Source organism: Eurypyga helias, unplaced genomic scaffold, assembly GCF_000690775.1.
Source record: "Eurypyga helias isolate BGI_N326 unplaced genomic scaffold, ASM69077v1 scaffold35359, whole genome shotgun sequence".
In the NCBI taxonomy this organism is placed as follows: domain Eukaryota; kingdom Metazoa; phylum Chordata; class Aves; order Eurypygiformes; family Eurypygidae; genus Eurypyga; species Eurypyga helias.
This window is the reverse complement of record NW_010273305.1, coordinates 1-13,004: the sequence shown is the minus strand read 5'-3', so window position 1 is coordinate 13,004 and position 13,004 is coordinate 1. Positions and strand designations below refer to the sequence as shown.

Genomic DNA, 13,004 nt, shown 5'->3' with positions numbered 1-13,004 from the left:
GCAGCATGGGCTTTGGGTGTTGTACATCTCTTGGAAGCCCTGTCATCCTTTAAAAGACATGCTTTTTCTGGGAGGGGACAGTCCATTCAACAGAACTGTCACCTCTAGCCCTCCCGCCATGGAATCAGAGGCAACAGTTATCTCTGAAACAAATCAGCGTTTGTTTAATCTGCTCTTAGAGGGCTCTTGCAGGGTCAGTAAGGCTTCTGCTACTGCTGTACTGACACCAACGCCATGGCTTTGCCTTAGGTGAAGTACTTCAAAATAATCTTTGGGAAAGCTAGAAATCAGGGCGCAACCAGATCCTTTGAGAAAGGATGCCTTCCTCTATCCAAACTCCGGTCATGCTGCCAGGCTCCCACCACAGGACCACGTCTCCCAGCATGAGCGATCCTGACCAGAGACAGCAAACAGCCACCACAGGGAGATGAGAGAGAGCTCTCTGGTCTCACCAGTAAAGAGGATTTAAAAAAAATACCCTATCTGCCACTTGGGAAGTACTTCCGTCAGGAGTGCTTGGCGCAGTTCTGTCTCCTGGGAACAGCAGGAAGCTGGCGTGCCCAGCCCTGAGGGTTAACCGCACCCCACAACACGCAGAGGTCTTCCAGGGACGGCATCCTTCAACGTTTCCAATCTGCTGCCTCCGACTGTTGGCAGAGGTCAGTATTTTAGAACAGCTCGCTGTCATTAGCAGCGGTGGCAGAGGATGTCTCGAAGGTCAATGACATTACGACCGTTTATTTGGATTAGATGGCAGGAGATAAGCACTCGAATATTCCAAGAGTGATGCTCCTCTGCCTTCACAGGACATGGCTGACCACAAGTAACAGGGGGACGGGGGGGTTATACGCAAGGAGTCACCGGTTGCGAGTTACAGCAGCCTCCATCCTAAATTCAAAGTTGGAATTCAATTATATGGCTGCTAGAGCATCTGCAGCCTCAGCAGACACGGCCTTTACCTTTTACGCGCACACCTCCTCAGCTACCCTGCAGCCTTCTGCCTGATTATTCTCTGATCCTGCCAGGCACTCCCAGATCAGAGAGAGCATCAGACTTCCAAAACATGAAGCTATCAGAGGAAAGGATCAATCTTTTAGATCTCCTCTGCTAATGCTATTAAGAGAGTGACGTGGGCAACGTGCCAGAACGGGATGCCCAAATTCTAACAGTAGAGAACTGTGTTCACAGAACACTGGGTGTTGCACAAAGCCACTACGCCCTAAGAATATAACTGCACAGACAACTATTGGAAAAGACTTCCTCTCTCATGACAAAGTGCTGGGCTTCCAGGTACTTTTGCTAATGAGGAAGGAAATGCTCCTACAATGAATGGCTGGAAACACAAGCTGCCAAGAGAATGGCTTGAAGCACTGCCACAGGAAAGGCAGCAACTCCTCGCACTCCCAAGTTTCTCAGCAAAGCCTCTGACCTGGCTGCACAGCTGACCTCCCTGGCTTTAAGCAACGGTTAGCGTAGCAGATGGATAGATGCTCCCTTGGGAAAGGGCCTCCTGGCTTCTGGGTGAGAAAACACAAAACCCAAACTTCTCCTGAAGTGGAAGGTTTCTTGTACACCTTTACAACAACAACAACAAAAAAATATGGGGTGGGGAGGAATCAAACATTTGTAAGATTTATTAACCAGGCTACGATGCATCTCTCGTAAAACCATCAGAATTCAATCTGATCACACCTACAGCATCAGCTGTCGTTGAGCTGGTGGACAATACCACCACATCTAGCAAGCAGACCGACCTTTAAGAGGCAGAGCCTGCAGACGAAGACAGGACGCCGAAAGCATCAGTCACACAAAACCCGTGGCCTGTGACCGATGAAGTCAGTCGGGGACCGACTGCTTCAGAGACCTGCACAGGGACAAGCTGTGCTCCAACTGCACCAAACGTGTAAACTAACGGAGGAAGTGGTTTCAGAAGCAGGATTCAGTGATGCCCGCATGCAGCAGCACTATTAATACCTTCCAGGCCTGCCGAGGGCAGTGGAAACGAACACGAACGCAGAAGGACGGCTTACGCAGGAAAGGCAAAACAATGCCTCCAACTCCGCAGCTGGGTAAAGGGCTGCAAATCCTGCCTCTGCTTCCAAAGGAACCAAACCCTGCTTAGGGCAGGAACGAACTCTCAGGCGATGACCTCCCCGCCCTGGTTTGATCGTGGTTCCCACCATCAGACCACCACGACTCGAACCAGCTCAGTCTCCGCGGAGGCCCAGGGCTGTGGCGCGTGTCACAGCCTGGAAGCGAGCTGTACGCACGCGAGGGAGGCGGGAGAACATGGCAAGCACATGCCTGCGTTGCACGTGTCTTTAAACACTTCTCTGACCCCCCCTTTTCCTGAACATACGTTAGCGCGCACACAAGAAAGAAAAGCAGTTGCTGTGAATTTTCTGTGCGCTTGCTCCATTTGCTGAAGGGGAGTGGGAACAAGTGAGAACAGAAGCGCTGAACTGGAGCTTTCATAAGGAAATCGCTTGCGCCTTCTGCTGGAATCCAACAGCCAATTTGGTTTCTGGAAAATTACTGGAAATGTTTCTTAATTAAAAAGAAAACATAAGAAAAAACAGCTTTATGGGAAAGGCAAGTTATTTCTCCATAGTAGAGGATGCAGCCAAATTTCCCGTAACGGCATGTACGTGCCTCAGAGAAAACACTGCGTTCCTTGTTTCAGTGAGGGAAACATCCCTAGGGGTAACTGAATGCAAGACTTTCTGCAGGCTTTGGTGGAAAATAGGTGGATGGAGAGTGGTATAGCTCGACACCGGACTGATTTGCTCTATCAGTGCAGAGTTCCCCAGCTGCCAGGAAGTAATGAATGGTTTGGGTTGGAAGGGACCTTAAAGACCATCTAGTTCCACCCCCTGCCATGGGCAGGGACACCTTCCACCAGACCAGGTTGCTCCAGGCCTCATCCAGCCTGGCCTTGGACACTCCCAGGGACGGGGCATCCACAGCTTCTCTGGGCAGCCTGTCCCAGTGCTCCCACCCTCTGCGGGTGGGGACCTTCTTCCTGATATCTAATCTAAACCGCCCCTCTTTCAGTTTAAACCCATTACCCCTTGTCCTGTCACTACAGGCCCTTGTAAAAAGTCCCCCCAGCTTCCTTGTAGCTTTTTCAAGTACTGGAAGGTGCTGTAAGGTCTCCCCGGAGCCTTCCCTTCTCCAGGCTGAACAAGCCCAACTCTCTCAGCCTGTCCCCATAGCAGAGGTGCTCCAGCCCTCGGAGCATCTTCGTGGCCTCCTCTGGACTCGCTCCAACTGGTTGATATCCTTCTTGTGCTGAGGGGTTGGACAGAGCTGGATGCAAATGAGATTTGATTCCTGCCGTTCGGATACCTGCCCACTCAACTTCCAGTCAAGCAGCACAGGAAGTTAATAAAACAAAGGACAGTATCTCTGTCTTCATAAGAAGGGAAGGACGTGATCACATAGAAAAAAAACCCTGCCAACAATTACCAAGGAGGATGCTTTCTTATTACAAACCTCTTCTCCTACTGTCTAGCAACAGAAAGTACTTTCAAAAGAGATAGGAACCCCTAAAATGACTCGACAGTACAATCCAGTTGTCCCACCGACGTGGGATTTAACGGCTGACCTGTGCACGGGATGGGGACTATGATGCTGCTGTTCCTTACGGTATCAGCCCACACTACAAACACGACCCTCGCTGGCACAGAGGCCAGACGCGAATCAGACTCGGTCAGAAACAAGCTCAACTTGCCAAACCTATGAGGTTTAGTCTAGCTGCTCAAGATCTGCCTCTATCCAGTAAAAGCTATTACCTCTGACACAATTTCCTGCAAAGAAGGGAAAAACGCGATTAGTGGGTTGACAGAGCAGCGGTGGCTTCTGGAGCGCAGCAGCGTCTGCAGCGCGGACCAGAAAGCACAAGGTCAGGGTTCCAGAGAAGAACATTTCATACATTAAAAATTAAAAGAGTAAAGATGCTCTGAACACCTTCACCTTAATTTTGCTTCAAAAAAATTACCTGAGAAGTCTTTCTAAGCCCTTTAAATCAGTAGCAAGGCGCTAGCCCTTCACCTGGAGCAGAGCTAGTGGGCTAACGTGCACACCATGGTGTAGGCTCGTCTCTCCTACCGCCTGCACGTGAACAGATGGGTACAGGGTCAGGTCTTCCCTCTGGGATTGACTCCTGCTGTCCACCCCAGGCCAGTCTCCAGGGAAGGAAGAAAGCACAGGGCACTTCCTGAAAACTGGTGACGCTTGGCCAACCTGCAATGCACTGCTCACGCTGGGTCAATGGACAGCCGTTTCGCTTGTCAGCTCTGCCGTCCTGGTATTGATCTAAGGAGGTTTGTGCATCCTGAATGGAATGGATAACGACTAACGTAGGAGACATAGCATCTTAAGAGATCTGATAATGACCACTGATATCTGGATACAGAAGAGACCAGCTCCTCAGGTGGCTGGTGTGTGGAAGGTGTGCTCTCCCCAGCACTAACTCCCCCCCGGCAGCTGGTGGAAAGCCACTGCTTATTTTTCACCAGGTTTATTGTTCACCGCAGCACGCACTTGAGTGGCCCTTCTTTGGTAAGAGAGTTAAAAACGAAGAGGTGAGAACAAGAGGAGCAGAGCGACGTGCTGAAAGTGTTACTGGTGCAGGTCACGGCATCCCTGGCGTGAAACCGCCCGGTCTTCCCCGCCAGCGCTCGGGAGCAGATTGCAAGAGGGGCTCTGGCCCTCAGCGCGGAAACGCAGGGTGTCGCCCTGGGAAGGATCCAAACCTTGACAGCTGGTTCACACCTCTGTTTTATTAGGGAGAGGGAAAATGGGATAAACCATGGTTACGGTGTTAGGTGGGTCAGGTATGATGCATGTAAGGACACTGGTTATTTTGCAGCTTGGAGACAAAGAGACTGTCTCAGTGAAAAATCCCATTTTTGCCTGTGAAAAAACAGACCAGCTAGAGTCATGAGCAACGATGAGATTACCATAATTTAAAGGCATTAGTGGAAAAATCAGCGTTTTTAATTCAGCTTATTTCCTTTGTGCATTTCACAGCACACTGCCTAATTGTTCTCATTGTTCCTCAGGCACCAGCCATTTACTTTCCCCTCGCCAAATCCTCACAAAAACAAGTAAAGGTTTTTTAATGAAGTTTTAGCATTTCATAAAGTAATATATTCACGATAACGTAGTCCAAAGCAAGATGAAAACAGGTCAGAACAATTAAGTAGGTAGTAACCATTTAATCCAATCAGGATGCTTTTCTAAATGGAAGGGCCCACATATTTTTAGAACATTATACGATCATATTTATAGCCTCTCAATTAAAACAAAAATAGTGAAGTGCTTTTACCTGCTCTTACAGTTCTGTGTTTAGCTTGCAAGGATCACTATCAAACAAGAGAGCTGTACAATTCAGAACTTCTGCATTACTTCAAAATTTAAAACTGTTTACCGCTAATTCGTGCAAGCACTAACCCTTCCACACCTCGGCCTTTTCATCGCTGCAGCAAAACTATGCCACTGCGCTCTCAGACAAGTGGAAGCCAAAAGCTGTAATTCATTGCTTGCGAAGCAGTGCTACTTGTACAGTACTTGAATGCTTTCTTCTGCTTCAGACCCACGATTATCACCCATTTTTAGAGAACGAGTAAGTGTTGAGACGGGAAGATAGCAGCGGCACTGTGGGACGATACCATTTGCAAATATTTAATATTAAACTAATTGAACACTGCTGAATTTTCTCGAGTCTTGTCTGATAATTTCTTCTCCAGAAAAGTGCAATTTACTAAACATCCAGGTCACTGTTAAAAAATAGCCTATTCTCAGTTGCCATCACACAGCAATCAGAGCATGACCACATAGTTTTACATGCAATCCAGCCCCGGACTGATGAGCTGTTGGAATCCCATGGTTAGATTTCATTTCATTACATTAGCACTTTGTTATTACAATCATTTAATTTAAGCAGCCGATCCTAGATCTATGCAGTGCTCTAAGATTATTCTCATTTTGATTTAAATCATTCTCAGCTCTTCCTGCCACTCCGTTCAGACTGCTCCAAGTGCTGCAGGTCAGAAAACCCTCATTCATCAGCAAATCAAACAAGCTTACTGAGCTTGTTTGGGACCTTGGAGACGTGAAGGGAAGCAGACAAGCAAGTATGAGATGACAGACCTGGTAGAGGCCATTTTCTAGGAAAAAAATTAAGGAGCTGCAGCCACTGTTCCATACATTTGACTAAATCCGTGTACTTTGGGGACAGCATCTCGTTATTTCTCCAAAGGCCAGACTCACCCTGCAGCCTTTCATCGACTCACCCACATCGCTGAGGCTGGGCAACGGAACAAAAAGACTCTGCAGCTCCAAGGTGCAGCCCGGGGAACGTGCAGCTCAAAGGAGTGTGCTGGGCACACAGGCCCACTCCCCCTCCTCAGTCCCTGGCCCCAGTGGCAGCACTGACGTGTATATGAAGTCATGAAGCCACACCGCCCCTGGGCTTCGTTTAGTAGGATTTACACACTGTTTTTTCTCACCTGGCTGATCACTACGTGAGTTCAAAAGCCCCCAAAAGAGCCTTTACCTGCAACTGAAGAATCTGCACACAAGCGTTTCACCGACACAAATACGCACACACGTGTGGAAGTGCGGAGAGCAACTCACCGACTGCACAGGAAAGGAGCTGTGCCGGCTGAGAAAGGAGTTAGAGACTGACATAGTGAGACCCTGAGTGGCACCGCTGTCCTCGGGGGTGAAGGGCACTTTAGCTGGAAGAGCCTTTACCTGCAACTGAAGAATCTGCACACAAGCGTTTCACCGACACAAATACGCACACACGTGTGGAAGTGCGGAGAGCAACTCACCGACTGCACAGGAAAGGAGCTGTGCCGGCTGAGAAAGGAGTTAGAGACTGACATAGTGAGACCCTGAGTGGCACCGCTGTCCTCGGGGGTGAAGGGCACTTTAGCTGGCTGGACACAGTAGGAGACATAGGCAGCATAGGAGGCCTGCTGAAGAGGGGGAAGAAAGCAAGAGACAGAAGACACAAAGAAAGAGAGCACAGAAAAGGCCATGAATAAAGGGTAAGAAATGCTAACTGTAAAACAATGCATATAATGGCTTGCTGAACAAACAGCTATTCATACACTTCATCAGAGCCAGATACACCAATATGCCTGTCTTCAGCTCAAGAGGCACAGCAAAAATCACAGTTCAGATCTTCACAAATCCCTTAAAAATAAACCCCAGCCTCCCCCCTTCCAGTTCAGCCGTGGACAGTTGCTGTGGGGAGAGACAAGCTGTTTCTCTGCCACTTCTACCCCACGGCATGGGGGGCAGATGCCCAAAGGAGGAACTGGCTCTTGTTTCTGGCTGTTAAGCACATGACTCTTGCAGATTACTGTTTTTTTGTGGCAACCTGCAGAACGGGAACTTGGTCTTCGCTACTGAGACGCTGGGTAACAGTGATGCCCAGCCATTTTCAGTCCAGTCCAAAATAAGGTATCATTTGCCCAAGAGGGAGATATTAAACACTGTGAAGGACTTTCTCCTGAATTCCAACACAGTAAGGAGTTTGAGGGAAGCTACGGTATATCTAGGTTTCCTCAGCTCTGACTTGTTGACTATAACGTACAGCTGCTTCATAAATAAGATCCAAACCTCACAAGAAAGGACTTCCTAATTAGTATTTTACAGAGGAGTCCATCCTGCAGAACGTGCCTGCTGCTAGAGCAGCTGATGCCCATGTGATCTGCCGTTTCAGAAACTCTCACGGCAGCAGGAGCAGGGGAACAAGAGCCTGGTGACTTTTACCATGGCTGTTGAAGAAGCCATCGCCTGCTTGCACCACTTTCCCAAAAGAGGGATGAAGGGAAGGGTGGGAGGCTGCACTTGAAGAAACCTTCGCTTCAGGGGAACTGCAAGCAACACCTTGATGGTATCAGCTTGCGAGACTACAAGAATGCCTAGCAGGCAAAGCAGTGACAACTTGGCTGCCCAGATAATGATTACAGGGCAGCAAAGAAATGCTTTGCTTCAGCTGACAAACTCAGAAAAGGAGCAGAATTTCCCTTCTGCATGGTGGCTACAGTAAATCTGTGCTGTACACCCCCTCTCTCTTGACCCTGCAGACCAAGTCACCACTGGACACGATCACTAGAGTGTAGCCATCTCTGGAAGGAGGAGTTGGGGCAAGGGACTACAAGGTGCAAGTATCACACTGGCAGGGGGACCACAGACTCTGGAGAACTGCCTGATCCTCCAGAGAGGAGTCCTGAAGACTCTTCAGTGTCCCTCCAAAGCACACAGGACATGGGCATTTAAGGTCTCATACCCACAAAGCAATAATGCGTAATACTCAGGTTAGTTTAGCTGGAAATGCTACTTTATCACATGCCACCTGCATCACATGAATGTAGTTATGCAAATTCCAAAATTAGAGTCCTCGGTTGCTTTTCCTATTTGATTAAAAAGAACACCCTGGGACAGTCAAACTGTGGCACAGATAACATGGAGAAATATTGCAACAGTCCCCCTCATGGTGGTAAGACCATGGCTCTGTTCCCGGTTTCCTCCGGTTTTGTTAAGGCCATGGCCAATTTAAGTTAGCTACATCAGCACAAAAGATGCTTTTTTAAAGTAAAAAATAGAGCAAATCAGATGATTAATGTAAACAACCCCCCTAAGGTTGGAGTTAAATAAACAAGACAAAAGAAAGAAAGACCCTTAAAAGAAATAGGACAAAATCCCAGCTCCCCTGAGGTTGGAAAGAAAACTGCTGCTGCCATCACTGAGTCCAGGATTTCATCCCCTACGTGGACAATGGCACTTGCTGTACTGTTAAATCTGACACACGTACACACGTGGATGTGCCTTTTTTGTGCTGGGAGTTGGGGGGGTGGGCAGCAGAACACTGAAAACCAGGTAAAAACTGAATCACACAAGGGGACTAACGTGGAGAAAACATGCAGGAGTTAAATAATGCCTACACCAAGGTTCTGTGGCTCTGGCAAAGATTTGGCCACAAGAGCAGTTATCATGTTTAAACGGTTATTATTAGTGGCATCCTTGACAGCAGTTTCAAAACAGCACTGGGAACAACAGCACAGCAATCCCTTGAAAATCATGTTGCCCAGCACGTCAAAATCTCCAAAGCAGTTGTCGTTACACAAGCCTGTCGTCTGGCACAGATTCAGCCACGCCATGTGGAAGACTAATGTTCCATTTTCAGGGCATTTTAGGACTTTCAGAGCTTATGGGGAAGAGTCTGAACGTGGGGTTAGAAAGGAGCTTAGAGTAGATGATGCAAAATGCCTAAAAACATGTTAACAGGATGACAACGACGCGGTAACACCGAGACATGCTCCCACCACCAGCGCCTGTCAGAAACAAAGCAGCAAGAACAGGGCTGCTCCTGGGGGGCTGGTGTGCCCTGCCGGGGCGGGGGGCACCACAGATGTCACTCACCAGCTGCCGCTGTTTCGGTGGGAGAGCAGGAGGAGGTGCCAGGTCTTGAGAGGGGTCTAAGCTGATAAAGGAGTCGTTGAAGCCATAGACTTCCATGAGGTGTTTGTTCTTCTGCTGGTAGATGTGCTCGTTCTGAGGGGTCTGGTAGAACATGGATGGCTGGGGCTCGGAGTAGTCTTCCACAAACTGCATGTAGGCCATCACTGCAATGACAGAAAGGTCACGCTCGTTGCTCCTGCTCGGCGTGCTGCAGCAAGCGGGCAGGGGCTCATTCTCAAAACAAAATGAGAGCAAGGCCATGGCCCTGTCAGTCGGGCTGGGCTGCAGGCTGGCAGCAGCGAGGCGCCTGCGCGGTGCCCGCAGGTAGTGCCAGTTGCCACCCTGGCAGGGAAGGATCCAAATATCCTGTCCTGCCAGCCAGCACGCAGCAAACATCATCACAGGCCACAGGCACATCGGATGACAGTTTAAGGAGCCAGCGAGCTCTCCAAAGCTACTTGAGAAGTCTGATTCGCTGACGCTTAGTCCAAATCCTTTCTCCTGTAACCCACGGTGATTTTGAGACTATTCCTCAACAGCTAATGCCCAAAACACCAGAGTAACTTCAGCCTGCTTTCCAGGAGGCCAAATCATCTTGTACAAAGATGCAACCTTGACAATAAATCTATAATAATTCTTGTGCTTAGAGTAAGGCTCATTACCTGTCGTCAGCAAGGTTTCTAGAAGGAGGAGGCTTACAGCTCTCCTCCGTTCCAGCAAGCTGATGAAACTCTTCTGGGAGAACACTTACCTTTGAAGGCTGGGCGTACCTCCCCCTCAGCTATTTACATGCCACTGCCAGCGCGGGTACAAGACACACACCTTCTGAAAGTGCCAATGACCGTGCCTGCTACCCCCGAGCTCAAATCCAACTCCCTTTGCTCCCATCCATTTTTAAATCTTCTCATACCCAGCTGATTCAAACACTTTTCTAAGACGTGGTTCGACGGAATTGTTAAATGGGATAAAATCTCACGCAGAGGACCTGTCCATTTGTACAATATCCTTCCAAAATCTGTGACAAACCCCCACAGGCCTGCCTATGCAGCTCTGACAGAGGATTAGTTACTGCTGCAATGTTTTAGTGCTGGAGGGGGAGAATGACACCCAGCATCATAGAAAGACTACTACAACCCCCCGGAATTATTAAGGATCAGAAGTGTACTTAAGAAATGTAAAATAAACAAAGAACTCTCTTCTATATACCTGAGAACAGGAGCAACAGATGTATTTAAGTGTCACACAAGGACTAGCAAAGGCCTTTTGGAAACAAACTGTCAGGCACAAGGTACTCTGTGATCATTCCTCCCTTCTTCCTGATAAACAAGCAGTTGTCAGGTTTTGTAAATCTGGTCATTAGGTGGCAATTATTCAGCTTCTGCTGGCATTCCAGCTGTACAGCTGGAATGAATGGATGACTTCAGTGAAAGCTATAAATACGACGACCACAATGCAGCATTTGCACATCGCCAGGCCGGTTCCCACACGAGCAGCAAGGCAAAGCCCCCTGTTCACCTGCCAGGGCAGACCTACAGGCCAGCCCACTGCAAACAGGATGCAGCCGTGCAGACGTCGGCAGGAAGGAGCCGCTTTGCACCTGTCCTTTGCACCTTTTTTCAGATTTCCTCTAATATTTTCAGCTCCATTTAGAAATGGCGCTAACACAGCTGTCCCCCCAGAATGACAGCCCTCCTCCAAAAAACAGACTAAATTAAAACTACAAGTGGTGGCAAGCGGAGCGCAGGAAAGCTCAGCTGGTGGGTTTCCATCCCGACCGGTGATCCCGCACAGGGCTACCAGGGGACAACCCGTCTGTGTCTCCCAGTACCGCCAGCTCCCGCACAGCTCTGCCAGGGCTGCTGGAATTCTGACCGCCAGTGCCCCCGCTACCCAAGCCTCGCTCCTCTTCCTCCTCCGCCAACCTCCTGCCTTCCCAGCGCTGCTTCTCAGATGAAGGCACCCCCCGTGCTGGGTCAGACCGCTCCCGTTTGAAGGGAGCGCGACAGAGGTTTCAAACGGCACGCGCGTGCGTGTTGGTGCCTGCTCATCTGCTGGTGTCAGCACTCATGTTAAAGCCAGGATGAATTTGCTCACGCACAGGAATTTCAGCCTAAGTCCCAGCTGAAAAGAAGCACGTTTTGGTAATATTATCCTCTTTGAAATCATCGTGAAGGATTCTTGGTGTAGAAAACAGAGAATTGCTGAAATACAGTTTTCAAATATCAGCGATTCAGTTGGCCAAGGTACTGCTATTAATACCCTTGCCCTGAAAAATACAGTAACTTCAGAGGAGGAGATCTAAAGGAGGCTTATGGAAGATATTTCTCTAGCACCAAAAGTGAACTAAGGATCAAGACTCCTTGGAGACGCGTAGAGGACAAGAGCTTGAGGGAAAAGCCCACATTTTGAGAGCTCATCAACTGAGTAGGACAAAAGCCAAGAAGTCAGGCTCGGCAGTCCTGGCATAATGCAGCGCATTGCTAAATTCCGACCAGCCCTTCACATGGAGTTACCGACAAAACCAGCGCTTCACTGAACACCCCGATCCGAAGACAACACTGGGGGTCGACAGCGGCGAGTTCCTGGGTTCAGCCGTCCGTACGACGCTGCGGCTCGGGAAGTGTTGGTGAACAGGGTATCACATTAGACACTTGCGTAAAATTAAATTACTGTAACTGAAGGTAGGAAGCCTGAATGCTGTTGAGAGCCTTAACTCAATCTGCAAGGGAATAATGAAGAGCTCTTTTATCTCAGCTCTTTATGAGGCTAATGCATCCCATCGCCATGGCAGCTCCCCTCCCTGGCTTGTTACAACTAGTCCAGGGCGGGTGAGCGTGTCTCTGCCTCTATTTTGTCTTCTTCCCTGTTTTTAGGTGAAGCAAAAAACAGTTGGGATGGTGAAACACTAACTTGGCTCAGGGGCAGAGATTGCAGAGCACAAATTAACATGGGCATCATTAAAATGCTGCTGATCTTGAACAGGAGACCAAGGGAGCAGGACCACTCCTGGGAGTGCTGTTTGCAAGGGGCCATCTCTCCTCCCACTCCCTCCATCCCCTTCCCTCTCTGCTGTGGATTTTAACAAGGCAGAAATTTAAAAAGCAGATGGGAAATTACATCACCAGCTCGGATCAGGCTGCACGCCCTGCAGCGACTGCGCAGAGGGAGGGATGGGGGCTGCAACCTCCACGGTGAGCAGCTGGGGTGGAGTGACAGTCTCAAGGCAGCACCCCGGGAGCGAAGGGAGGTGTGAGAGAAACCTCTCCCATCACAGTACCATGCCCAGCTTATGTCAGTTCTCAACCCAGACAGAAAACACTTGAAATAACCCCCCCGCAGATCTCACGCTGAGGCTAGGAACACCTTCCCAGCAATCTGCTTGCAGCACCTTGGCTGTCATTTCTGAAGGAGCTAAAGCTGCTCAGGGATTTCCAGCACACACCAGCTCTGCCCACATGGCAGAAGTCACAGGTATTGCTCAGAGCGCACCAGCAGCAGGTGCTGCACCTGGGTTGGGGCAA

At 49.2% G+C, this 13,004-nt stretch overlaps 1 protein-coding gene across 1 annotated transcript in view; it reads right to left on the bottom strand.

Moving 5' to 3' along the window:
* The window catches only part of RAPGEF1 (Rap guanine nucleotide exchange factor (GEF) 1), a gene marked incomplete at its 5' end in the record, with an annotated part of 28,373 nt that extends 18,519 nt beyond the window's left edge, over positions 1-9,854 (bottom strand). Inside the window, 2 exons of the mRNA XM_010159439.1 lie at positions 6,843-6,989; positions 9,445-9,854. Coding sequence (XP_010157741.1) covers positions 6,843-6,989; positions 9,445-9,854 — 557 coding nt within the window. The remainder of the gene's footprint in view (positions 1-6,842; positions 6,990-9,444) is intronic.
* Between the last annotated feature and the right edge of the window lie 3,150 nt (positions 9,855-13,004).